A 26,498-nucleotide genomic window follows, 5' to 3' on the forward strand; every position below is an offset into this window, starting at 1 on the left:
GCCCCTGCCCCCTGCACTGAAGCATGGAGTCTTAGCCACTGGACCACCAGGGAGTCCTGTAGATTTGATGCGCGTACAGGAGTCACCTCTGAAAGTAAAGGCACTCGTTGGTATGTGACTTCAGATTTCTCAGGATAACGCTGTATATGAGATCTGGCACGTGAGTTCGTGTGAATGCCAGTGTCCTCATTCCAACTGTGTGTGCACAAGCCTTCCTAGAAGGTTAAACTGAGTTTCTGTGTAGATTATTCAGGTACTAAGTTTAAACCGAAATGGAAACAAAAGACACAAAGGGGATCCAAATAGAAATGACGTGTAAGACACCTCTGATGGGATGGGACGCAAGTGGCCCAGCCGACCCCACCACCCCCGGCCCCGAGCGGCCCCCAGGCTGTTGCAGGCATGTCTGTGGCCTGCATGTCGGCCACCCCAGCAAGGTCGTCTTCCCCCCGCTCTCGCCTGCAGGAGGGGCTGGTTCCCGTCGTCCTACACGAAGCTGCTGGAGGAGAACGAGGAGGAGGCCGCGAGCGAGCTGGCGCCAAGGTAAGAGCGCCTGCAGCTCGGCCGGCGGGGCTCGCCGGGACCCCGGGTCCCCACGCACATGGGGGTGGATCTGGACGAGCGGCAGAGCCTGCGGCGACGCCACGGCCGGGCTGGCGGGTGCGGGTGCTGCTCCCTGCCTGTTCCTTCCCGATTTCCTGTCGTCCTGGCGCTACCCTCTGCTAGGAAGAGACGCCCCCTTCCTGGCCCACGGTCCCTCCCAGTCCCGCTGCCCACCACAGTGAAGCCCCAGGCCACGCGCCTGGCCTGTCTGCCCTGGTGAACACGTGTGCCGGAACATTCTCCTGCATTTGCCCTCTTCTCTCTTTCCCTCGCCAGCCACCTGTCTTCAGTCCCCTCTCAGGCCTTTCCTCTGCCCTCTGCTCAGACGTGGGGTCCTTGGGACCCACCCTCGTCCTTTTTGCTTCTCGTGCTCCCTGAGCCACCGTGTCTGCTCCTGTGGCTCGAGTGACATCAAGGGGCTCCACTCAGCACCTCTGTGTCCCACCCAGGAATGACTGGCACTGCTGCTCAGGAGCTGGCCATTTGCACTGCCAGGTCGTTTCTTTCTCACACGACCTTGTGAGGTGGGGCCCCTGTTGAAAATTGAGGAAACGGGCACAGGGAGCCAGAAGTGATGGAGCCAGGACGAGACTAATGTAGGCAGGTCTCTCCCGGCTGAAACAGGAAGATCTCTGTGTGAGTTAGCTGGCTGTCCCTCGGGTCCTCAGAAACATGTCCCAACAGAACGTGGCATCACCTTGACCACAAACCGCCTCGGCCACGGTGTCTGCCGTGTCAGAACAACCCCCCGACCCATCCCGCTGTCCCCGGGACCGCAGACACTGCCCCAAGTCCTTCCGTGACCCTTGCTCACGGCCAGCTGTGTGTCTGTCCTTTGCAGAACAGCTCAGCTGCCACTGGCCAAGAAACAAGACTGAGTGTCTTCAGGGTGCTGAAACTCTGGCGTGCTCAGTGCTTTCGCTATATTTTCTTAAATTGGATCAAGAGTCAGCCTCTAATGGAGCTAGTTTTCCTCTCCTTTTGTCAGGTCTCTTAAAGAATCTCTTTTGAATGTACATGTGCAAGCCAGCAGAAACACTGGCACACAGAAACACTGACTGTTGCCTGGGAAATCCCTTGCACAGAGGACCTGGCGGGTTACAGTCCACGGGGTCACAAAGAGTAGAACACGACTTAGCGATTAACAGTCAGTCGAGAAACACTGCAGTGCTGTGTGTGTGGTAATCTCTCGCCCCACCACTGTGGATATCTAATCCACACAGTTCCTGCCAGAGGAGACGCAGGATGCCTGGGGTGCAGGGGCAGGTCTCCTCTAACCCACGTCCTCCATTCCTGTCGCTAGCTTGGCGCCTGTCCGCAGCGTGAGCACCACGAACTTGGCGGAAAAGAGCAGTGTCGTGATCCCCCCGCCGGACTACCTGGAGTTTCTGTCCACGGGAGCAGCCGCCGCTGAGAGAGAAGACATCTCCCAGAAGGCTTCTAACCATAAAGCCCCGGTGCCCAAACCAGAAAGCACGCCTCCTGTGAGTAGGTCCCCGATCTGCCGAGCGGGCCCTGGGGTGCGGGGCCCCTTTCCCTCCGAGCAGGAAGGGGGTGACCCTCGGGCGGGGCACGCACTTGCTCCCAGGGCCTGCAGATTCTGTCTGTCACGCAGCCTTTCAGCCGCCTTAACTTCTGTGCCCCTCTTGTTTTTATCTCATCTGTAAATGATGGCTGGCACCTACGAGATCCATCGTTTCCCAGACTGTGTCCGGTTTCAAGCTCTCCTGCTTTTGATCATGTCTACAATCCTTTCGTCCGCTAATCACCTTTCTCTGCACTTTCTTCAGTTTTCATATTGTTTTCTGGAGGAAGACTGAAGGTCCACAGTAATGATCTAATCACCATGCCTTCAGGAACTGTGTCCCGGGACTGGGACAGAGGCCATGAGTCACTTCATCCATCCCAGAGACAGTGACTTTGTCTTCAAGCCAGGCCCGGTGGGCTCTGGAGGAGCTGAGATAAACAGTCCAGCTCTGGCTCTGCTGGAGCTTAGGCTCTAGTGATAAGATAAGCAGCAGACAGTGAGAGATAGACAAAAATGTCAGAGCTGGGAGCTCCGTGGGGGAATGGAGCCAGGTGCCATGAGGACAGGGGGTGCAGCGACAACTTGGATGGAGGTCAGGGGTCAGTTTTCCTGGGATGCTGACTCAGTGATGAGGTGGGCTGTGTCCCCAGCTGTGGAAGCATCTGGAAGGCAGAGGCAGCCCGGTGCCCCCACTAGCCCCGCCAAGAGCTCTGGGCCAGGACCTTAGCTGGGGCGATTTCCTGGGGAGCGCTGCCCACTGAGGCCACTTCCGCAGCCAGAGCCGTCGTCCTGAGGTGGGTGCAAGCCCCGAGACCAGGAGCCAAGAGAGGCGCCTCCCAGACAGGAGGAGCCAGAGTTTACAGCTCCAGTGGGGTGTACTCGGCAGGAGTCTAGAGGGGGTTCTTGTCCTCTTTTCCCACAATATAGATTATACAGCAGAGAAGGCGGAGAGGATGGAGGAAAAGGGGGTGACTGAGAAGGAAGGGGCTGGCCCGCCAGGAGCAGGGACGCGGGTTCCCTGTGCCAGCGGGGAGGGCAGACTTGGGGCGGAGTGGCCAACGTTTGCTATCTCAGTGCCAAGGGAAAGGTGGCCCTCAGGGCAGGCGGAGTGGCGCTGATCAGGTTTGAAAGAAGAGACTCTGTGCCGTAGCTGTTTCTCAGAGGGAGACGGTGAGTGTGCTCCGGAGACGAGGGCACATAAGCGGTTGGTGCTGTAATAAGCCTGGGCCGCTTCGACCGCTTCTTCTTTGTCATGGGTTTGTTCTTTCTGTGGTGCTTGCAGGAGCCATGCACCCCCATGGGGTGTCACCACCCCCGGGGGCCTCTGTTCGCCTCTGAGTGGTGCCGGGCAGAGTCGGTTACAGGGAATGAGGCTCTGAAAGATGGGCCCCAGGTACGGGGGGACCATGCCTGCCTCCTCGCAGGCTGCAGTGCGGATTTGGGTCCTGGAAATGCCACTTTGGAATCTCATTCAGAAATGTCTTTGGCTTCTCTTCCTAGATAAGCACACTGCGTGACTCCTTGTTTTCACTGTCATCACTGCAAATCACTCCAGCTTTCTAACTCCAGAAATTACTTTCAGAAGGATAGGGAGCTTTCCCATTTTGTTGGTGAGAGATGTCAAAACTGGAGATGCTGCTTGAAAGGGCAGATCTGAAATGCTATTTCATTAAAGGGCCTGGTATATTTTAAAACAATACTCAAACTATTTGGAAATGATCTTAAGGCATTTCTAAAAGCATAAAAATTCATTTTGCTGAAAAAAAAAATCAACTTACAATTTGCATGTCACAAAACTCAGGATCCAGGCGCACAGGTGTGGGCCTGCTGGTCTGCAGTGTCTTCTTCTGGATTTGATTTTCAACTTTTTTTATGGAAAAATTCACACACACGTGAAAGTGGAAAGAATAATCTACTGATTTGGTCCCCCAGATTTACATATAATTCATTTATAAATCTTGCTTCGTCTCCTCCCTACACATTCCCAGATCAGCAAAGCCAGTTCCAGACTTCATATTATTTCATCTGTAAATACGTTAACGGTCCTCTTTTCTCACAAAACCAACTATCGTATCGTTTAAAATTGCATTAACTCCTGGATATCATCACCTGGTCACTTCAAATTTCTGATTGTCTCATTAAAAATTTCTTGATGGTATCGTTGTTCGAATCTGGACCCAGGCCAGCTCCCCACACCATCGCTGGTGATCTGGCCAAGTCTCATGACTCGCCTTTCCGTACCTAGAGATCTCTGTGTCATCTCTACGTAGAAAACCCAGGTTACTAGTTCTGGAGGGTGTCCCCAGTCTGGATTTTGCTGCTTACGTCCACATGGTGTCCTGTATTGAGTTCCCCTTTCTCCCTTGTTTCCAGCCGGGGTCAGAATCTGCCATTGTTGTCTGTTGGCCGGTTTTGTGTGGCGGGAGCATTTCATCTGTGGTGGTGGCCAGTCCATCTGCGGGCCAGTCTGGTGGTTTCCTTCTGTGATGACAACCATTGATGATAATGGCCACACAGTTCTGTAACTTGATAAAGGTTGCACAGACAGGCCTCAGATGTAATGGGTTAGCTTCCAGACCGTCTCGATAAAGCAGGTCCCATGAGCTTTCTGGTTTCCCAGTGTGTTTAAGAGTTATGTTTACATACATGCAGTCTGTTGGGTGTGCAATAGCGTTGTGTCTAAAAAGGCTATGTATATACCTTAATTGAAAAACACTTTGATAAAAATGCCGATTAGCTGAGTCTCAGTGCATTGTAGCAGTGACACAAAAGGCCACTAATCAGTGATCACTGTGACTGTGATAATAACGAAAAGCCTGGAGTGCTGCAGCGCGCGACACAGACATGACCTGAGCAAATGCCACTGGAAAAATGGTGCCAGCAGACTTGCCACAAACCTTCCATTTGTAAGGGGAAAAAAAACCCAGTATCTGTGAAGCACAGTCAAGTGCAATAAAATGAGGTCTGCCTGTATACTGCCTTTTAAGGTAAAAGAATCTTGCCCTAAAATCGTAGCTAACACTGGAATTATAAATGAAAACACATTTTAGCTAACAGCACTGAATTCAGAAGAAAACATGTTTTAACTTTCAGTGTTTTTACCACGTGGGTGAAGCTCAATGAAGAAGGCATCGGTGTGGTTCTCACCACACTGAATGGATAGAGTGAAAAAAAATCCTGGCTTTAGATGTCGGCACAGTCCGTGATGATGTTCGTTATTAAGCATTTGGCAGTTTAAATGAGCTCTAACTTTATTTTTAAACCTCCCTGTTGGCTGGATCATAACAGACTGTCAGCACCAGGAGGCTGTCTTGGGAAGCACAAGGACCAGCTGGGCAGCCTTGTACACTGCACCCACCTTTTTATTCCTTCCACTTCCTTGAGCAGCAGAGCCTTAAGTACGTCTCTCTCCCTAGGCCCAGGGTGGCCTAGTGGCCGCCTCCCCACCCCCGGCAAGTCCTCGTGGAAGCTGCTGCCCTTCCACCAGGACCGGGTGTGGGGCCTAAGCTCAGCCTCTGGGCTCCTGTCTATGCAGTCCTGGCGGCCCCCAGGCAGAAGCCTGCTCCCCACCGTGTCCTGTCGCCCTCGAGTCAGTAACTTAAGGTCTCCTAACAAAGCCTGTAACCCGATGGCTTCACTGGTGAATCCTGTGAAACGTTCAAAGAATGAATGCCAGACCTGCTCCAACTGTCCTTACAAGTAAAGAGGAGAGAAGTCCTAACTCATTGTGTGAGGCCAGCGCAGCCCTGGCACTCGGGTCAGGCCCCCTTAGTTCTGTCTCACAAGCCGGAAGGCCTTTTTCAGTCTTTGATTTTTTTATGATTAGTGGCCTTTAATTTTTGATTTCTTGGAAGAATATTAACAGCCCTACCTATCTAATGAAAAGGACCCCCTTGTGTGAGTTCCCATGGTGATTGGTTGTCGCTGGTTTTGCAAATGTCAGAATGAGTGTTGATGAACACTTTGCTTCATGATAAGCGAAACCTTCCATGAAAAGGGAACAGGCATAGAGTTGATATCTATAGCAAGGTCACAGCGACGTTAGCAGCGCACATTTCCACGGCATCAGACTCCGCTGACCGACTGAAACCTTCGGGAACATGGCCACCCGGCACGCGAAGAGGGCCTGCAGGTCCCCCGGCCTCGACTGGGGCGTGTTCCCTGACGAGCTGATCACAGTCCAGGCCTGCACCAGGCTCCAGGGAGACAAACCAACCCAGGAGTCCAGTCCAGGGAGCAGTGATGCAGGGGCCATGGAGGAAGTGTGGGGGCAGGAGGCGGGGAGGGCTCCAGCTCCAGGGTGGGGCATCCAAAGTGGCTTCCTAGGGGCAAGCACATGAGCTGAGTCCTGGAGGAAGAGCTCTGAGGAAACCCAAGGCCTGCGGGAGGCAGCACAGGCTCTGGTGACTGGGTGATGGCTGACTCCTATTCCATTTCTATCGCTTCATCTCAGGAAGTAATATTTCACGATCCTCTGCAAACTGCCGGAGGTGAAACTGCACCTCTGTCACAGCCTTCGACACCGCCGCCTCTGCCCGCCCTGTCCTGTCTGTGAGACGAGCTCCTGCATCTCACTGGTACTGGGTCGAAGCGGTACCGGGCCAAAGCGGCAGTCAAGCTGCAGGGCGGACGGGTAACCGGTGCTGCCCCCAGGAGAGCCCCTCGGGGCAGGTGCAGATGCCCGTTTTTCACCGGGTCCTGGTGGCCTCTTGCAAAGACAGGAGGCACAGAGTCGAGTCATCTGTGCGTCAGTAAACCACCCAGAGAGTTGATGGGTCAGACAGAAATGTTCCAGAACCAGGCAGGCCAGCAGAGTGGCCACTGGACACGGGCTGCTGAGCACTTGAGAAGTGGAGAGTGCAAAGAAGGAACCGAGGCTCGGATTTTAAATTCGTGTTAATTAGTCACATGGCAAGCAGCCGCCATACGGGACAGCCTGGTAGAGCTCACTCGAAAGAGAACGAGATTCCATTTAGAAACCGATCCGGAAGGTGAGGGTCAAGGAGCAGGTCCCACGACAGGCCTGTCCAGGAGCCCCGAGGGCCGGAGCCTCAGCCCTGGGATTCCATATCTCAGAGGTTCTCAGGCCCAGCAGGGCTGGTAATTCCTCTTCCTTAAGCTGTTTACAGCAGCTGATAACGCTGCAGAAAACCAGGGCCAAACGCTGGGGTCCAGGGAAGCTGGCACAGCAGCTTGACGTTACAGCGGTTACGTGCAGACTCTGCATTCACACAACCACCGAGCACGGTCAGTCACCCGAAGTTTTGTTTGAACACCGGGATGCTTAGGGTACCCCGGGGGCTGCCTCCCAGCTGCTGTGTCCTGGTGCTGTGAATGCTGGGGTGCGTGCAGCTCTTTGAATTACATTTTTTTTTAAATTTTATTTTTAAACTTTACAATATTGTATTAGTTTTGCCCAACATCGAAATGAATCCGCCACAGGTATACCCGTGCTCCCCATCCTGAACCCTCCTCCCTCCTCCCTCCCCATACCCTCCCTCTGGGCCTTCCGGACATATGCCCAGGGGTGCAGTTGCTGGATCAGAGGGCAAGTCTGTTTTCAGTTTTTCAAGGACCCTCCACACTGCTCTCCGCTCTCCACAGTGACTACACCATTTTACATCCCCACCAACAGTGTAGGTGGGCTCCCCTTTCCCCACACCCTCTCCAGCATTTGTCATTTGTAGGCATTTTAACAATGACTGTTCTAGCCGGCGGGAGGGTTGTACCTCATCGCAGCTTGGATTTGCATTTCTCTAGTAATTAGTGATGTTGAGCACCTCTTCATGTGCGTGTTGGCCATCTGTGTGTCTTCTCTGGAGAAGTGTCTATTTGATAAGTCTTCTGTCCACCTTTGGACTGGGTTGTTTTTGTTATTGCATTGTACAAGCTGGCTGGGTAAGTGGCTCAGACAGTAAAGAATACACCTGCAATATAGGAGACCTGGGTTCGATCCCTTGATCAGGAAGATCCCCTGGAGAAGGAAATGGCTACCCACTCCAGTATTCCCGCCCGGAAAATCCCATGGACAGAGAAGCCTGGCAGCCTTTAGTCCGTGGGGTCGCAAAGAGCTGGACACGACTGAGCGGTTAACACTTTAACTTGTGTGAGCTATTTGTACATTTCGGAAAGCAAGCTTTTGTTGGCAGAATCATTTGCAAAGACTTTCTCCCAGACTGTAGGCTGTCTTTCCGTGTTGTTGATGGTTCCTTCGCTGTGCAAAAAGCGCGTAAGTTGGACTAGGTCCTATTTGTTTTGTTTTTGCTTTTACTTCTATTGCCTTAGGAGACTGAGCTAAGAAAGCACTGCTGCTTTTTATGTGATTGATGATTTTTATGTCAGAGATGCCTTGCCTGACAGCCCTCTTGTTAGGACAGGGTGCTCCCAGCGCCCAGCTGGTGTCTTGGTGCCCGTGTGCGTGTGTGTGGCTTGTACCAACTGGAGCGGGCTCGAGGGGGCACGGGATGCACACCAGGGCTGGTGGCTTCAGGCGGCCCGTTAAGAGTCATTTTGCCCTCCTTCCTCACGGCACAGGCTGTTACTTCTTGCCACTTCCCCACCAGGGCTGGACTTGGATGCATCTACTTCACCATCTTGTTCTTTGAGTGTCGTGTCCCCAGATGACACAGCTCGTGAGACCCCGACTAAGCTCGGTTCACAGTTCAGTCGAGCTCCAAGGTTTCTGCCTCGAGGGCAGCGGGGGTGCCGACATTCAGCAAGCAGGGGCCTTTTCTAAGATGAGGGCACACAGGGGAGGGGGGACAGTGTCCTGCCCTGGGGACGGGCAGGAAGGGAGTTTCCGTTACCTGCCCTGCGGAGGCCGCATCCGGGGTGGAAGTCTCAGCAGGAAGAACGCTTCCCAGGTGGGAGGACACACCCACCACCCCTGAGCCACAGCCAGGACTCAGCCTCCCCACCTGGCGCCCTGAGCACACGTGGGGCTGCACAGCAGGCATCAGGGAATGTCTGTAGAATCGTAAATGAGCCCTCCATCCCCCGTAACACAGGAACAGCCTACGCCGAGGCCTGCTGAGCATGCCCTGTGGGGACAGGCCTGGGGTCATGCTGACAAGCGGGGCAGCTGCTCTGGGCTTCCCCCCGAAGGGGAGACAGGGAATCGGGGTGCCAGGCTGAGTGCCCTGGCGGCGAGGTGCCCCCTCAGGATGAGCTGGCTGGCCCCGGGTCCAGGCCACGGTGTCCAGAGGCCCAGGCCTGCAGGCAGAGGTCTGAAAGCAGCCCGGGGCCCCAGGCCCTCTGCCTCGAGGGGCTATACTTCTGGCACCACGCAGAGCCGCCCAGGGAGCGCTGGTCACCCGGCGTGACACTGCTCCCTCCTGGGCTGCCAGCTCCGACAGCGAGCCCGTGCGGGAGCCAGAGCAGAGGTCTGGGGGGTGAGGACACACCCTCACCTGGCCCCTGGCCACGTGGGGACCGAGCCCCGGGAGGGCCGGGCGATGCCCCAAGGTGGAGACGGCGCCTGTGCTGCTCCGTCCACCCCAACCCCCACACCGACAGGACTTCCTACGAGCTCAGGTCTCTGGCTGGCCGTTGGCACCAGTCTGTGGGCAGCAAAACCCAACAAGGCTTCCTTCTGACTTACTGCTCCTCACGGCACCTGTCAGGACCACGCTCCAGGAAGCCACCCCTAACCGCAGGCAGACCAGGCGAGCAGCAGCGCCCAGCGCCTCCCGTTCTGGCCCTGATCCCTCAGGGGACTTAGATGACTCCTCCCCAGGGAGTGGAGACGGGGCAGCTCTCTGCTCTGCTTTCAGCAGCACGTGGGCTTCAGATGTCTGTACCCTCAGGTCTTATGAAAACGTCCTCTTTCTCTTTCCCACAGAACAATGCAAATGGGTTTGCAAAGCCTCCTTTCCTCAGGTAAGTTAACTTCCTCCCTAAGGGCCTCTACTCCCAGCTCAGCCCAGGCGGCCTGGGCTCGCGACCTTAGTTCCCGACCAGGGACTGAATTTGGGCCCTTGGCAGTGACTGTGCTGAGTCCTAACCACCCAACCGCCAGGGAAGTGCCCACCTCTGACAGAGGGGTGCCCTCCTCTCTGTGGTCCTGCCTAGGGTGCAGGGGAGGGTGGTGGTGGGAGAGCCTTCCAGGACAGGCCCTCCCTTTGGATCAAGGCAGAAGCCAAGCCCATCCAGCGCCCGACCCACAGGCCTGAGGCCTCGCGATCAGTCCCCTCCAAGTCCAAAACAAAACAAATCAGTGCTTGTAACAGGTGGCATGGAGAGAACCATCCCAGAACGAACTGTATAATATTCAGAAAATGCCTGAAATTTTAAAGTGTGTGTTACAGAGCAAGGGTAGTCATTGGCTGTTTTCACATCAAATCCCTGTCTTGGAGTATTTCTGCCAGCATTTTTTTCTCCCCCGCAGTGGAGAGAACCCCTTTGCTACTGTGAAACTCCGCCCGACAGTGACGAATGACCGCTCAGCGCCAATCATCCGATGAGAAGGCCGCTCCAGCATCCTCCTGGTTCCCCGCTGGGCCCTCGCTGGGGAACGATAGGTTTGTGTGTGACAAGCGCCGTCCAGGTGTAAAACTTCACCAGAGGGCGTCTGATTTTGCGTGTATTCTACTTGAGCAAATCAGCACATTTTCTAAGTTAACATAGTTGGGTTTACACATTTCTTTAAGATAAATCATAGTTTAGTTACAACTCAATCATTTAAAAGTTTTTTCCTATTCTGTTCAAAAATAGTAAATTTGGTTCTAATCCTTACTGTATCACTTTTTAATATTCTGATTATTAATAGCCAGAGTAAGGGACAGTGGATGCTTTTGTGACTGGCTTTCTGCACCCAAATGCAAATGAGATCACAGTTTTATAAAGCATGTGTTCTTAAATAGCATTATGTTCAAAGAAAATACTATATAAATTTGCATCCTAGCATGCAAATAATCTTAAGCAATATAAATTATGAGGATATTGTACAACACTTAATTCTTTTAACTTAACTTTAAAATTTCTGTTTACTATAGCCCTAGCCAAGATGAAGCATCCCACAGGTTCTCACGATTTAGACAGCTCTAGAGCCCTGAGGATCCGCCTGGCCCTGTCACAGCTGGGGTCTTAGTACTTGAGTAGTTCTCAGAGGGACTGAGCTTGGTACTGTTACCTAACTAGAATGACCCACGGAAACCCGCCGGGCTGTGCCTCACAGGGGCCTGGTTCACAGGGTGGCACCTGCCTCGGGAGACTCCACGGGCGGGAACCAGATGCCTCTCGCTAAGCTAGTTGACCAAAATTATCTCCAGCACTGTTTACTCCGAAACCTCTCCGGGTGCAAGTCTCTCTCCTTTTCAGTGGGTACTGAGACGGCCAACAGCCCGAATAAAGCCGGCCGGGGGGAGCATTCCAGCCCAGGCCCACCCTGCGCGCGGGGGCCCTGCAGTCACGGCAGCGCTGGGTTGGCTCTGCTGTCAGGCCGGCGCCACCTGGAGGAGGGGACGAGGGGCAAACACACACTCAGGCTGGGCGCCGCGGGGTCTCGCTCCTGATGGCGGCTCTCGGTTCTGCTGTGATGTCGTTCCTCTCTAAGCGCGAGAACAACTGAGCGCAGGTAGACAGTGTGAGGCGTGGCGCTCCCGAGGCTGGTGCTGTCCTCGCGGCTGGTGGGCCACGCAGACGACCCCTCGGTGGCGGGGGTCTGGGGCCGCGTGAGGGCCCTCGGGGCAGCTGTCCAGCAGCAGCCACCGCGTCCGCCAGCCAAGATGCTTGGGTCCATCACGGGCCCGGCTCCTCTCCCTTCGTGGGGCCGTTTCCTTCCCACCATGGAGGCAGGGAGGCATAGTGGGGAGGCTCTGGAGGCTCGTGAAGGGGCGGGGGTCCTGCACCCGCTTTGGCGGTCATGCAGCTGTGAGGCCGCGGCACAGGGGGTCTCGGGACCTGGGGTCCCCAGGCCGCACACACCCCCCTGCTCACAGGACAGAGGCCAGGCGGTGGGTCCTGAGCATGGGCCGCGTGCTCTGCAAATGTCAAGGTATCAGGCTTCATTGCAAGAATAAAACTTGAAAACAAGCACTTTTTGAGCTGTGTAAGGGAAGGTCACCCGACCTGGACGGTGTTGGGGGGGTCAGGGCTGGGGAGGCTCTTTTGTGACAGTGTGCATACACTGAATAAGCAAAACCAGGTAAACAATGGTATGGATCTCATTTATTTAAAACAGTATTTCTCCCCTTTCTCAAATTGAAGACTGCGAAAAATAAAAGCAGTGCTTTATTGAGCATCGTCGCCTGGGAGCGGAGCTGCCCACGTCCTCACTCCGACTCCTCCCTGTGCCCCTCCTCGCCCGCCCAGTCCACCCGCCTCACTGTACAAAACAGTCCAGGAGCTTCATCAGATAAAGCTATTGTACACGACATTTACATTAGAAAAAGCGGGGTGTGGGAGAGCCGGGTGTGCTCTTCCCTTTAAGTGAAGTTGGCTCCACAGTTGGGGCATCTTCGCTTCCTCAAGGCGAAACAGCAGATGAACCCAAAGGGGAACAGGACGATGGCCAAGAAGATGCCCAGGAAGGTGAACGAGTCCTCCAGGACCCCGACCCTGCGGAGACAGGGGGCGCGCGGTCAGGGCGCCGCTGCAGAGGAGACGCGGGGGGCGCCGGCGGAGCGCTCGGCCATGTGTTCTCTCAGACGAGGAACGAGCACCAAGTGCTGGTTCCCATAAACACTTACATCCTAAGAACACGAAACCCAAGCCACTGTACAGTGTTTCTCCCACTGCTGGAAAGTTTTAGACTTATTTTTCCACTCCCTAGAGGGAAATTCCGGGACAGTGATAGTTTGGATTGTGTGTGGCTTTTACTGTGGGAGGAGGGGGCAGAAACCACTCAGGTTCACACCACGTCACTTACCTTGGGAGGTTTAATCTCAAAACTCCTCTTTGGAAAATTTGGAAAAAGTCACATTAACCCTCCATGTGCCCAATGTATGACCCCCAGGACCACGAGGGGCCAGCCCCCAACCACATCCCCAAGAGGTCACCACCCAGGGCCGGGGTCCTTCTCCAAGGCCCCCAAGGCGGGTGGAGCAGGAGCTGCCATGTGCCCTGACGGCTGCAGTGAGACGCCTGATGCCAGCCCCCATCCCCAGAACCGCTTCCCTCCCGCCCCGGAGCTGCGGGGGGCAGCGCTGTGGGAGAACAGGGACCCACCCACCCCACGCCCTCCCCATCCTCCTGAAGCCCCAGCGCCCACAAACGCCGGCAGGAACTGCCTCAAGGAAACACGCACACTCTCCCTCCAGCGCCCCAGGACGCTGCAGAAAGTCAAAGGGGGTTCTCGGGAAACCTCCGGCTGTCTGCCCTCCCCTGGAGACCTGCGCTGAGTTCAGGAAAGGTCCAAGCAGCTGGGCAGTAGCCAGGCCCACTCCAAGGGGAAGCACAGGGCTGGCACCACACCTCTGAGCCCCTGCCCGCCCAGGCTGCACCTGCCTGGCTCCAGGGCCCGCAGCCCAGGAGGCAGGAGCCCCCGCTGAGAAAGCACCAGAGCCACGCTTGGGGGGCTGGGGGATGCCACCGCCAGGGCCCCACGCAGGCGGGGATGCCCCTCAGGCCACTGGAGCATGGCTGGGGGGCCAGGGCCCCTCAGGGCACCTATCCCACCTTCTCTACCTGTGGCTGAACCCAAGTCAGTGGTTTGTCTGCTTGGTCAGAACATCCAAGGGGGAAATGGGGGACAAGGGCCCAGGCCTCCTGCTGGGTCAGCTGCACCAGTTGAGACCTTTCAGGAGAGGCCTGCCCCAGGGTCACTGGGTGCCTCGTGCCCCTCCAGGAACAGGGGGACCCAACGACAGACACTCCCCAAGCACCCACCCAAGCTGGACGCCCTGTCATCTCACTTAAGGCCCAGACTGCTAAGAGGCACAGCCTAGAACCCTGTGCGTCCCCTCGGGGGCTCCAGGACATGAGGGGCACGCCAGGCTGGAGAAACCTGGAGGCGTCCACCTCCCCCCAGGGCATGGGCAGGGCCGGCCCAGCCGCCCTGTCTGTCCACACAGACAGCCCCTCTGGGACGTCTCCTGGCCTCTGGGGTCAAGGGTCAAACAGCAGCCCCACCCGACACCCAGACCCGGTCTACACGGCACAGGGGGCAGGCTCTCATCGGGCCCCTCAGCGGCCTGAGGGCACAGACGTGGGGGCCCTGACCGCCCGCCCCGCGCCCCGCACGCCTCAGCCCGCAGACCTGCGGCGCGTTCTGTGCAGATCCTTCCCTCCAGCCGGAGCAGAGGGCAGCCCTTCCCATGCCCTTGGTGGGAGTCCGGGTTTGACGGACGACTCCCCTTCACCTCTCCCCCAGGGGGGGCCAGGCCACCCCCAAGTCTCTGGGGAGGTGCCGGGTCGCTCCCCTTGGGCAGGGAGGGAGGCTCTGCTCACACCCTGCTGCCCCAGGGACCAGGAGCCCACGAGCTTCACCTGCACCCTGAGCCCACACCTGAGCTACAGCCTCAAACACCGAAGGCTCTGAACGCGGGACTTTTTAACAAAGCTGGTAACACACTCAGCTCACAGCCACTGTGACCTCAACTACCACGCGGCCGTTTACAGTCTCAACGTGTCTGCTTCACGCGAACGTATCCTGCTGCAGAAACGTTCGCTGCTGACAACGGGTGCTGCCTGCCTGGACCTGCAAAAGCAGAGTGGATGTGATTTACTTTTTTTAAACTAAGAAACTCAGCCTGGTCTCTAGGCCAATCCTGACACAGCAACAAGCCCCAGAGTACAGACCACCCAGTCCCTGTGGGCCCCCCCACCCATCCTGCCAGCCCCTCCTGAGCAATCTGGTGTCTCCTCCTCCAAGCCCCTCAGAAGCCCCGATCAGCTCAGCTCTTTACCAACAGCTTCTGAATCCAGACTAAGCAAAACCCTGTCCGTGTTCCTCCTCAACAGAGGTGAAAAAGATATGGAAGCTGGAAAAATCAGGTAACTGAACACACGCATCTCGCTGCCTCTGACCTCATAGAGAAGCTGGGCGCTCGGCCAGGTGGGGCTTCCTCCCCAGGAAGCTGGACCAAAACCTGGTGGGGCCACGAACAGCCCAGACCCAGCCAGGGGCCCTGCTCTCTGAGCCCCCCGCCCTCCGAACCCCAGTGGCGGCAGCAGCACCAGCCAGCCTCCTGGGCAGAGGCCAGAGGACTCCGCCTCCTCCAGGAGCCATGAGCCTGGAGCCAGGTGGGGACAGGGCAGGGCACCCCAAAGCACTGGGCAGCCCCCTTCAGAGACCAGGTCACGTCTCGTCCCCTCAGGACACATGTGCCCCACCCGGGGTCCCAGGGCCCGACTCCAAGCAGGCCTTCCCCGGGGCAGGTCTCAAGAGCTCCGGGGAGGCGGGTAACAGGGGGACCCGCCAGCTCTGCGCACCCCGCCCACTGCGGACCATCAGGCCGGGGATGCCCCTGGGCAGGGGAGGCTGGGGCGCTGGCCTCCTCGCTGCCCTGACCTGCGGGCAGCATCTGCCCCCCCGCGGCTTTCCCCTGCATGCCCGTCTCAGCTTCCAAGACCCCGGCCACCCTGGAGCCCCCTCACCGCCCGGTCACCCCAGGACCAACACCGAGCGGTGCCCAGCAGGACCCTAGGCCTGGACTCACCCCTGGCTTCCACACCGGGCCAGGGGCCCTGTGCACAGGCCCGCCCCCCGCGTCCCGCATCCTGGGACAGGCCCCGCGCCAGGGGAGGACCACCTCAGAGCCGGGGCCGAGGCCGAGGCCAAGGCCTGGGCCAGGCGGTGCACGGCCCACAGGGGCCGAGGGCGGCCAGGGGCGGTGTGCGCACACTCGTCTGCTGCTGCTAATGAAAGGCGACGGGGTCGGGCTGCCCACGCGGCTCCGACGGTGGCCGAGGAACAAGTGGCAGGGGCCTTGCTCAGGGAATCACGGGCGTGTGACTCCTGCAGATGCCCGCCAGGCTCCCAGCGCAGAATGGCCAGGTGGGGGGGCTGGGAAGGAAGGAACACGGTCACAGGACAAGCTGCCTGTCTCCCAACCCACCGCTGCCAGACGGGCCAGCCAGTCCCCGGGGGACCCTCCCCAGCCTCCTCGAGGTGCCGACTCCCCAGACCCACAGAGGCTCCTTGGACACACCTGGCCCCTGGCCTGTGGCAGCAGGGGGCCCTGCAGCGGGGCAGCACCCTTGCGGAGTAGCCCGGCTGCTGCCCTCTGTTCTCTGACAACATCAGGGCCGCGGAGGACGCGCCTCAGAGGCAGCAAGGGGGTCAGGCCCGACCGAGGCCCCAAAACTTGTCCTCAGTATGTGCGCTCCCCTCTCGCTGCGCCCACTGTCCCGAGGCCGGGAGGACTGCGACCCCAACCCAACGAAGGAAGCCTGTTCTGGATGCAGGGCCCCCCCACCCCAGCCTTCGTCAGCCCCAAGCCCAAGCCCTTCCCCAGAAGAGCAGAGGGACAGGGCTGAGAGCAGGAACCAGGGTCCCACCCCATGGGAATCTCCCGTCCTGAAGAGCCTGGGGATCTCAGCCCCCAGAACCTGTTGCTGGTCTCCCCTCCTCCATCCAGGGCCCGGGGCCAGCCAGACCCTGGAGCATCCACCAGCGTCCCCCTACCCAGATGGGGCACCGGGCCCGCCAGCAGCTGGCACGGCCAGGACGGGAGCCTGGCTCCCAGAAGGCTGGGCCCCGCTCTGAGACGCTGAAACCCCAGGTGGAGGGCTCCACTCCAGGGGCCTTCCTCAGACTCCTCGGCTGCCAGCCTGACGCCCTCCTTCGACTAGGAGATGGCTTGAGGCTGCTCATGCCCAAAACAAGCCCCTGGAGTCAACCAGCTGTGCCGCACACACAAGCCTGAGCGCCCAGGACCCATCTGGAAGCCAAGCACACTGGTTCCCTCTCCCCACCCCGCTGTGCCACTTCCCCCGATGGCTCTCTTGGCCACGACCAGCCTTGACCCATGCCCTGCCCTGCAGCTCGTGACCAGCCTCCCGGGCCACGCCTCCCCACTCCAAGCCCATCCACGTGCCTCCAACCGATCGGCTCTGCCACCCACAGGTGCCTGGGGCAGGGAGCGGCTCTGGAGGTGGCCAGTTGTCTCCCTTCCCTCTTCACGTTCTCCAAAGGCCAGACTGTCGCCAGCCGTGTCAGAAGACACACCTGCTTCAGGTCCGCCACTCAGGATGCCCCGGCCACCGCAACCCAGAGGGCTCTCCCCTGCCCGCCGGCCCCTCAGCAAGCGCATGGCTGCCTCTGGGGGTCCAGTTCTGCCCCCATTCCTAGGCGTCCTCCTTCCCCAGCCCTCCAGGCCTCCCCAGACGGCTGATGCCCAAAACTCAAAACTGTTAACTTCCCTTGGACGCTGCTTGGGGCCTTCCTGATACACTTTTGAAACTAAGGAAACCAGAGTTTCTCAATTCCATCTCACCAACTCTGACTTCCGCACCCACACCCCCACCCCTACAGGCTGCCCCCTGGCAGATGGAAAACCCGGTTCTGGCTAAATCTGCCCTGACTTTTGGAACCGTCCGTGCACTAGAATCCACCAAGGACAAGAAATTTGAACCCTCAGGACAGCATCTAGTAGCTATGTCTCAAGCCCTATAAAACCAGAAGATTCTGGCGGCTGGACTTTTAAGGACATAAAATACCGCTCCCACCCAAACAAAGAACCTCGGTGTCCCTGTCCTTGCACAGCTGCCGGCCAGATGTGGATGGAGCAGCCCTTACCCGTCACCCCCAACCCTTCAGCTCCTCCAAGACACTGGTCACCTGAGTCTGGACTCTCCTGCCCAGCTCTCCAAACGGACCCTTCCCAGGGAAAAGGGAACCTCTGGCCACCTTCGAGAAGCAACCACAGAGCCACCCTGCAGGTTCCAGAACCAGGGATAGCAGGCAGTCCGTCCAACTGCTGCCATTTCTGAATCCCATCCCCATGGGGCTCAATGGCCCCAAAAGCACAGCAACGGGGGGAGAGGGACGGACACCCAGTCCCCTCTGCCACACGAACCCTGGATGGACCCAAGGACCACCGGCACGCTCTCTCCCACGGCTCAGGTCAGCAGCTTGGCCGGAGACTGACCACGTCTCCCCCAGATCCTGCCTTTATGAGGCTGTGAGCGTGTCCTTAGTGACTTCTGGAGCCCCCAGGCCAGGGACATACCTGCAGACTGGGCAGCCTCCGACCACAACGATGGAATTGGCAGGGTACCGGGTGACATTCCGACTGTGGATGTTGTAGACCCTGGGGTGGTGGGTGGGTATCCCTGTGGGCAGGAAGACACATCAGAAGAGGGCAGGGAGGAAAGAGGGTCTGAGGTCCACTTCTCCTGCCCTCCCCCCTCCCCACCAAATGCTCGCATCCTTTTCAAAATTAGAACGACAGCTGCGTCCACTAAATGCCCACTATAAGCTTTAATTAAACGTTAACTTGTGGACAGCGTCTCCTTAATAAACTTAAAACTGCAAAGAGATGGATGTGCTTCCTAGGAAGAGCGAACTGGGCGCGAGCGACCCGCAGATGGGCTCAGGGCAGTCGGGCGGTGCCCAGATTCGGGGGCCCGACCTCCAGTTCCCAGGACGGCGTCGTCCCCGACCCCCTGCACGGTCCGGACCCCGGGGTCTCCCCTCGACCGCGCCCCCCGCCGCCGCCACGTCCGGAGAAAAGTTGGCTTCGGGGTTAAAGGTCGCGGTGGAACTCCGCCCGAAGTTCGCTCCCAGGCCCCCGGCCCGCGCCCCGGGCCCGGCCCCGGCCCACCTGTGACGAGGTAGGGGTAGGGCGGCGGCGGGGCGGCGGCGATGGCGCCGTAGCCGTGCGGGGCGCACGCGAACTCGCCCTGGCCGGCCTCCAGGTTGTAGGCGGGCGGCCGCTCCTGCAGCAGGGGCTTGTGGTCCATGGCGGGCGGCGCCCCCCGCGCCCGGCTCGGCTCCCGCTCGGACTCGCCCCGGACTGCGGCTCGCTCGGACGCGCGGAACGCCCGGCGGCGGGACCCGCAGCTCGCGGGCGGCGGCGGAGGCAGCGGCGGCGGAGGCGGCAGCGGCGGCGGCGGCGGCGGCGGCGGCGGGGCTGGGCCCCTGGAGGCGGGCGCCGCGGGCTTCCCCCCGCGCCTCCCCCGCCGGTCACAAGACCCGGGTCACGTGGCGCGGCTCCCGCGGGGGCGGGGGGAGGTGCGGGGGGCGGGGCCGGCGGCGCTTAAAGGGGCCGCGCCCTCCCTCGGCCGCCCCGCGGGCCGCTAGTCAACGGAGACCCCGCGCACCTCCCCGCTGGGCGTCCCGCGGGGGCGGGAAGTAGGGGGAGACGCAGGGGGCGGGGCCGGCGGCGCTTAAAGGGGCCGCTCCCTGTTCGGCCGCCTTGTCGATGAAGACCCGGCGCGCCTCCCCAACCGGGGGCCCCAACTCCACCCCCGCGGCCTCGGGCCTCACACCCCGAGGAGATCCCCCCAGACACACGAACACGCAAGACTTCCAGAGGCGCCGCGCCAGCGCCGTCACCTCATGGCCTGTTGGCCGCGTTCTCCCAGCGCCAGGTCCTGATCTCGGAGGACGGAGACGCCAGGCCCGCCAGGCGTCCGGGGGCCCGAACCCACCCGTCCCGGAGGAGGGCCGGGGCCCATGGGCAGGGGCGGCCCGGAGGACGGGCCCGGCGGCTCGGGTCCCCGGGCCGCCCCCTGGTCGTCTTCGCCAGGGGCGGAGAACCGGGGACTCAGCCTCCAGAGCGACCCGGGTCGGGGTCGGGCAGCACCCAGGGTCAGTGGAAGCTGCGGCAAGCCGGGCCTGCTCGCGCCTAGCTGGCGTTCAGTGCCTCGGTTTTATTTTGATAAATCGGTCATGTATGGGGTTGTGGCCTCTGATTACAAATACTGCACTGCTGGGGACGGCGGGCGCGGCCCCCTGCTCTTCCTGGGTTCACAGTCTTCCCAGCAACTCGGGAAGTACTGACCCCCGGTCCACAGTCCGGAGACAGCTCAGAGAGGAGGGACCTAAACGGGACCTCCAAGGCCTCTGGGCCGCACGCCCTCACGGAAGCCCTGGGCCTGTCGCACCCAGCGCTTAATAGTTTGGTAATAAACTTGAACCTGACAGACGTGCATGCTGGGGCCACACCATGGCTCCCCCTGCACCCATTCCCCGCCTTGTGCAGCATTTGGGGTTTCCCAGCCTTCTCACCTGACCAGCACCTTGATCTAGCTCAGGGACAGCTCTCAGACCCCACCTCATTTTTAACTTTTCATAAGACAGCATCGTGATTCTTTATCAGGAGTGTAGCTCCTGGGACCCCATCCACACCTGTCATCCCAGTACTGCTCAACTGCAGGCCTCCCCACAAGCCTGTGGGGAGGGACAAGGGGCAGCCAGATGGGGGTGGGGAGGGCTCCCAGTCCAGAATGGAGGCTGGACTCGAGTGGCCAGCGACTTCCGGACAGAGAGGTCTAGGGAGGCCATGCCTTCCCAGAAGTCTGAGCTGTAACCAACCACAGAGTGACAGCAGTGAAACGAAGAGCCCCCCCACCCCCCCGCCGCGCCCCAGGGAAAACTGAGGGTCAACCCAAAGCCTCACCAAGGAGAAAAAGTAGGCTCTGGGCAGGCCCCCTAATACTGGTCAGCTGCGGACACAAGGTGGGGGGCATCCTTCCCCCGTCCCCCCCTCCCCTAAGCCTTTCCTATCCAACTCCAGTTAAGTTGGCAGATGTTCGTTCCCTCAATTTCAGGGTTAATTTTCCCTTTCTCCAGTGTCTTTGTTTACAGATCAAACTCCACAGAACCACAGCCTTTGGCTCCCTTCTCTTCCTATAACAGATTTCTACCCCCAGCGGTGCCTCCACTGGAGCTTGGAAACCCATATCTGTGAATGAGAGGACGTGGGGTTTCCCAACAAGCAGGCCCCTCCCCATCACTGAGCCAGGTGATGGGAACCTGCTCTCCCAGCTCCGCCTCCCCACCCGAGCACAGATTGCAAGGGACAAAGATAACTGGTCAGGGACGCAGAAGAGAAGCAGCCAGACAGTAAAAACTCACAAAGGCAGTGCAGCGAGGCTTGAGCGGTCATTTAGAGGTGCCCATGGGCCCTGGCTGCCTCACCTGGAAGGAAGGCCTGGGGACAAGCATGCCTGGAAGAGTGAACTGCGGTCCAGAGAGCAGCAGCCACTACCTGCTGAGACACCAAGTCACCTGCCATGGCCGGAGCCCCTGGGGGAGGCCGAATTGCTGGGAGCAGAACAGGGCAGTAGGAGCATCAGATTTACTACTAGGAAAATGACTGGCAGCAGCGTGGAGTGAAAGGAGGCTGGGGAATCAATGGGGAAGGGACAGCTGGGGAGACAGGAGAGTCAAGGTGTGAGGGAGGTGGAGAGCCTGTTAAGACCCGGCAACTTCCAGAGTGGATATGGGAGACTCCGGATGCTCAGGTTTCTGGCTCAGGTGATGGTGGTGGCTGTGGATTGAGAGGAAGCCAGCAGAGAAGACACTGCACTCCCAATGCAGGGGGCCTAGGTTCGATCCCCAGTCAGGGAACTAGATCCCACAGGCTGCAACTAAGGCCTGGCACAGCCAAATAAATGATTTTTTTCTTAAGGTATCAAGAAAAAAAGGGGGGGAGCCCCAGGGTGGACAGGTAAGGAGGCAAAGGAGCCCAGCAACACTTGAAATTTACATACCATGGAGAGAGACTGAGCAAAGGAAAGCATGCACATCTGAGAGGCGCTGCCCTTCGAATACAGACCTGAGACCATCTCAGTGACCGCTCACCCCCAAGTGTTCTGGAGCAGACACTCTGCCCCAGGAGGCAACACCACCAGTGACTGCCCAGCTCATGGAGCTGATGCTTTAATGGGCCGGGGCTGCAAAGCGGTAGGTGCTGGGGGTTGGGTGAGCAGGATGGGCCGTGTTACACTGGTATTCAAAGCAGGCCGGGCCGGAAGGTGCGCAGGTATAGAAGGAGGTGGGAGAGTCTACCCACAGGAGGCCAAAAGGACCAGCTCTTGTGTGTTGTGAGTTTGCAGGTGTTTGAATGGAAGGGGAAGTAACAGCAGGTTTGTAAGTTGGTGGGAACAATCAGATGCTGAGGGGGAGTGGGAGGAGGGGCTGGGGGAGGGGGAGAAAGGGGATGGGGTCCCTGGCGGGATCCTGGAGACGTGGGTGCCTGTGCAGGTGGCACGTGGGTGCCTGTGCAGGTGGCGCGTGGGTGGAGGGGACACTTTCTTCCAATGGCCTCTGTGTGAAACAGGAAGCAAGACCCGCTTCTGGGAGTAACCTCACCTCCAAGCCACCTCCTACCTCAGCTCATCCCGGGGCCATCCCAAGAAGTCCCCCAACCACTTAACGAGGAAACCTGGGCAGAGAGGTGGCAGGGCCTTTCCACGGTCCCCGAGCCACAGAAGGTGGGTCTCTGCATCCCAGATCCAGCACTCCTGACCCGAATGAACCGGGCCTCCATGCCAGGTGCACCAGAGAAGCCAGCCACTGGATGCTCATTTTAACAGAAACATGTTCTTGAAGAAGACTTGGCAACATACCTCCTCAGGCTTCCCAGATGGCACAGCAGTAAAGAATCTGCGTGCCAGTGCAGGAGATGCAGGTTCGATCCCTGTTCCCAGAAGATCCCACGTGCCGAGAAGCAACTAAGCCCATGTGCCACAACTACTGAGCTTGTGCTCTGGAGTCCAGAATCTGTGACTGTGCAAGCCTGCAGGCCCTAGAGCCCGTGCTTCCGCAGCAGGAGAACCACGGCAGTGAGCAGCCCGTGTGCTGCCAGGGGCCACAGCTAGAGAGAAGCCCGCGCCGCAGCGAAGACCCAGCAAAGTCAAACATTTTTAAAAATAGAAAAAAAAAAAAAATACCTTCCTCCTGTGCATATTTTTCAGATTGCTGAAATTCTGCTCCTAATCCACTTTTACATCATGAGTACATTAACCAAAAAAATATATATCTTAGCATTGCCAGTTCCACAGAAGTGAGAATATGGTTTTAACTGGTATGTGTGCATGTTTTTGCTGCGAGCCCTCAGCAGGGCACGTGGTTGGGTCCACGTGGTCAGGTAGTGGACGCGCTATCCCCTGGCTCAGGAGGAGGGTTTTGGCGGGGCGGGCAGAGAAGCTGCCACTGTCCTCCCTGCAGACCTTGACAGTCGCCAAGAACTGTCCTCAGCTGTAGTCAGAGAAAACCAAAACCAGGATGGTGCCCTTTCTGGCAGGCTTTGAGAAGTGCTAACAGCCCATCACATGGGCTGCTCACACATTCAAGAAGTTACAGTCTCACATGGTTGGGATTGTGGCAAAAAAAAAAAAAAGAGGAGGAGGAAGCAAATATCATTTCAAAATCCAAGACTGTAACTGATTACAGACTGCCTGCCTCAGAGAAAGCCCTTACCAAATATTTGCTAAATGTTTCTCTTAGATAAACATCGAGTTTTCGGTTTGATGGTAAGCCTGTGGCAAGCCTTACGGTTCTACTAGACAAATCTTTCTAAATGTTTTATAAATTAAGCACAGATGCTTTTTATACCACACAGGCGACAATTTTATGCAAGTCACGTGGTGAGTCTTACTGAAAGTGAAGGCAAGACCTCGTCCAGTGCACTTTGCAGATACTGCATTTTTTTTTTTTTAATTAAAGAAAGTGAAGCCCATGGCAAGTCTGTCAGAGCCAGTTTTACAGCAGCACATGCTCACCTCGTGTCGGTGTCACATTTTGGTAACTGTCCCAATATTTCAAGTTGGTTCATTATTATTACATTTGTGATGGTGATCTGTGATCAATGATCTTTGATGTCACAGCTGTGACTCACTAAAGGCTCAGGTGTTGGTTAGTATTTTTTAATAAAGTATCTTTAAGGTATGGGGATGGGGAAGGAGGTTCAAAAGGGAGGGGATACATGTATACCTATGGCTGATTCATGTTGAGGTTTGACAGAAAACAACAAAATTCTGTCAAGCATTATCCTTCAATAGAAAAATTAAGGTATGTATGTTTTTTAGACATAATGCTATTAGACCACAGGGTGTTGTAAGCATAACTTTTATATGCACTGCGGAAAGAAAAAAAATTGTGACTCACTTTATTGCGGTGAACCAAAACCCAAAATACCTCTGGGGTCTGCCTGGATGTATTACTGTATTTAAATCCATACTGGGACTTCCGTGGTGGTTCAGTGGTTAAGAATCCGCCTGCCAATGCGGGAAACACGGGTTCGATCCCTCGTCCAGGGACGAAGGTCCCGTGTGCCATGGGGCGACTAAGCCTTGGAGCCACAACTACTGAGCCTGTGCGCTGTAGAGCCCGCGTTCCCCGAGAAGAGAAGCCACCGCAGTGCAAGCCCGCACACCGCAACGGGAGGAGCCCCCATTCGCCTCAACTAGAGAAAGCCCACTTGCAGCAACGAAGACCCACTGCAGCCAAAACTACATCACTTAAAATAAGATCTAAAAGTAAAACACCTTCACACCCTTCGTTCTCTCAGAGGTGGGCCTCTCTGCATAATCCTGCCCGGAGGAACGCATTCAGTCTTGCAGTGGATCACAGAAATCATCTCTTGAAGTCAGAATTTCCTAGTAATTCTCACAGGAACAGAGCTAGTTGTGGATGGCAAGTGTCTAGCTAAGTAAGTTGCCAAGCAGCTGTACTCAACACCTCTGAGCAGCCCTACAGTACCAAAAGATGTCACTGGCGTGTCTAGACCAAGCACGGGCTAAAACACAAGGTCCGCACGTTTGTGGCAACCACACGCAAGGCGAACCGAATGCCTCTCGTCACTACTGCGTTCAGAGGAGCAGAGCAGGGTGCTTCTGCGGGAGGAAGCGAGCTCCGGTCCCCGCTCTGCCTGTCCCACACGCTCCCCGTGTGACTTGAACAAGTCGCCTCGCCTCTGGAAGCCCGGCTTCCTTACACAGAGACACTGCACATCCCTCAGGATTATAACAGTGTCCCCCTCCTGGGGGCAGGTTCACCTCACTTTCCACGGCATAATCGCCGTTTCAAGGGCGTAGTCCGTGTGTCCCACTCGGAGAGCGGGTGGACACCGCAGGGGCCCCCACTTCGTATCAGGGCTGTGATGCTTGGGCACCACCCCAACCTGGGGAGACGGTTCATCTCCCCACTGAGTCGGGTCCACTGAGCCCCTGGTGTCTTATTTCTGCACCCCAGTGCCTGGAACCTGCCGGATGTTCCATGAACATGTAATGGAGCTCAAGGTCGCCTGCCTGGGAGGGGTCACACCTAGGTCCCTCTGCTCCAGAGACCATGAGGTTGTGCCCCTTGGGCTAGAAATAGGTCTGGATCATTCCCGAAGGCCACTCCCAGTTTTACAAAAGCAAAGGACCCAGGGACTTCCCTGGTGGTCCAGTGGTTAAGACTCGACCTTCTAATGCAAGGGAGGCAGGTTTGGTCCCTGATCCAGAGCTGAGATCCCACATGCCTCGTGGCCAAAAATACAAAACACAAAAACAGAAGCAGTGTTGTAGCAGACTCAATAAAGATGTAAAAATGGTCCACGTTGAAAAAGTCTTAAAAAGCCAGTGTCCAGATAGTAGGGAGATGCTTGTTAAGACGACACCTGCTCTTTGGGACCCGCTCTATTTTCTGTGATGACAGAATTTCCACCCTCTGCCAGATGTTAGTGAAAGGTACTCAGACTGACAGAAGGGATTTCTCTCTGAAATCTGCCGCCGCACGGACTTGTGACACTTGACCAAAGCAGTGAATTTGGTGACACCTGGGCACCTCTCTGGCTGGGGGCAAGTGAATGACCACTCTCACGCCGAGAGGAAAGGGCACAGCCTGGGGTCAGGAGGGGCCCTCTGTGGGCCACCCCCCAGCACGTGCTCGCTCAGGGCCCTGCAGGGTGCGGGAGGGCCTCGATCTGCACTCTTGGTCATTATTCTGTCAGCGAGCCCTACAGCTCGTTTTTCCTGCAACCGCAGAGAGAAGCAGAAGAAGCCACACAGCCCTGGCTTTGAAAACGGGGGGGCCTGGAGGACTGAGGAGGGCAGGGGTCCTCAGGAAGGAGAGGGGACCCTCTCCCCCACCCCCTCCATCCCCGCTCCTACCTGCCGCCTGCACGGTGGACATGGCTGGCTTCAGCAAGGGGCCCCTGGGCGGGAGGAGGGAGCCCGCGGATGGGGCCAGGAAGAGCGCCCTTACGCTCCAGTAGAAGAGAGCAGGAGGCTGGGGGCGACATGAATGAGGGACACAGAAGGCCCCGGGGCCGGGGCCATTGCGGGCAGAAGGCCGGGAGGAGTGGGGCAGGGTGGGCCGCGGGGGCATAGAATGCGGCCTCACAATCCAGGGTTCTCAGGTTCTGAGCCTGCAGTCGCCACCGCTGGGAAGAAGCCACAGTCCGGATTCCACCTCTGGCAGCTGGGGCACTCAGAGAGGAGCCCGTTTAATACCACTGTCCAGGGGATCCTTGATAAAAGCCACGACTTA

General features: G+C 57.7%; 2 protein-coding genes across 3 annotated transcripts in view; one reads left to right on the forward strand and one right to left on the reverse strand.

The window, feature by feature from the left end:
- BAIAP2L1 (BAR/IMD domain containing adaptor protein 2 like 1) overlaps nucleotides 1-12,371 on the forward strand; it is an 80,383-nt gene extending 68,012 nt beyond the window's left edge. The window contains exons 11-14 of the mRNA XM_003587844.5: nucleotides 466-543; nucleotides 1,907-2,087; nucleotides 9,972-10,009; nucleotides 10,518-12,371. Of these exons, the coding sequence (XP_003587892.2) occupies nucleotides 466-543; nucleotides 1,907-2,087; nucleotides 9,972-10,009; nucleotides 10,518-10,593 (373 nt within the window). The 3' untranslated portion in view covers nucleotides 10,594-12,371. The remainder of the gene's footprint in view (nucleotides 1-465; nucleotides 544-1,906; nucleotides 2,088-9,971; nucleotides 10,010-10,517) is intronic.
- BRI3 (brain protein I3) lies at nucleotides 12,279-26,422 on the reverse strand. 2 transcript variants are annotated; one of them, NM_001040583.1, is given in 3 exon segments: nucleotides 12,279-12,688; nucleotides 18,244-18,346; nucleotides 18,838-19,179. In NM_001040583.1, coding segments are annotated over 3 exon segments (375 nt in total). In that variant the 5' UTR covers nucleotides 18,977-19,179; the 3' UTR covers nucleotides 12,279-12,555.
- Nucleotides 26,423-26,498: the final 76 nt, after the last annotated feature.

Source organism: Bos taurus, chromosome 25 (assembly GCF_002263795.3).
Source record: "Bos taurus isolate L1 Dominette 01449 registration number 42190680 breed Hereford chromosome 25, ARS-UCD2.0, whole genome shotgun sequence".
In the NCBI taxonomy this organism is placed as follows: Eukaryota; Metazoa; Chordata; class Mammalia; order Artiodactyla; family Bovidae; genus Bos; species Bos taurus.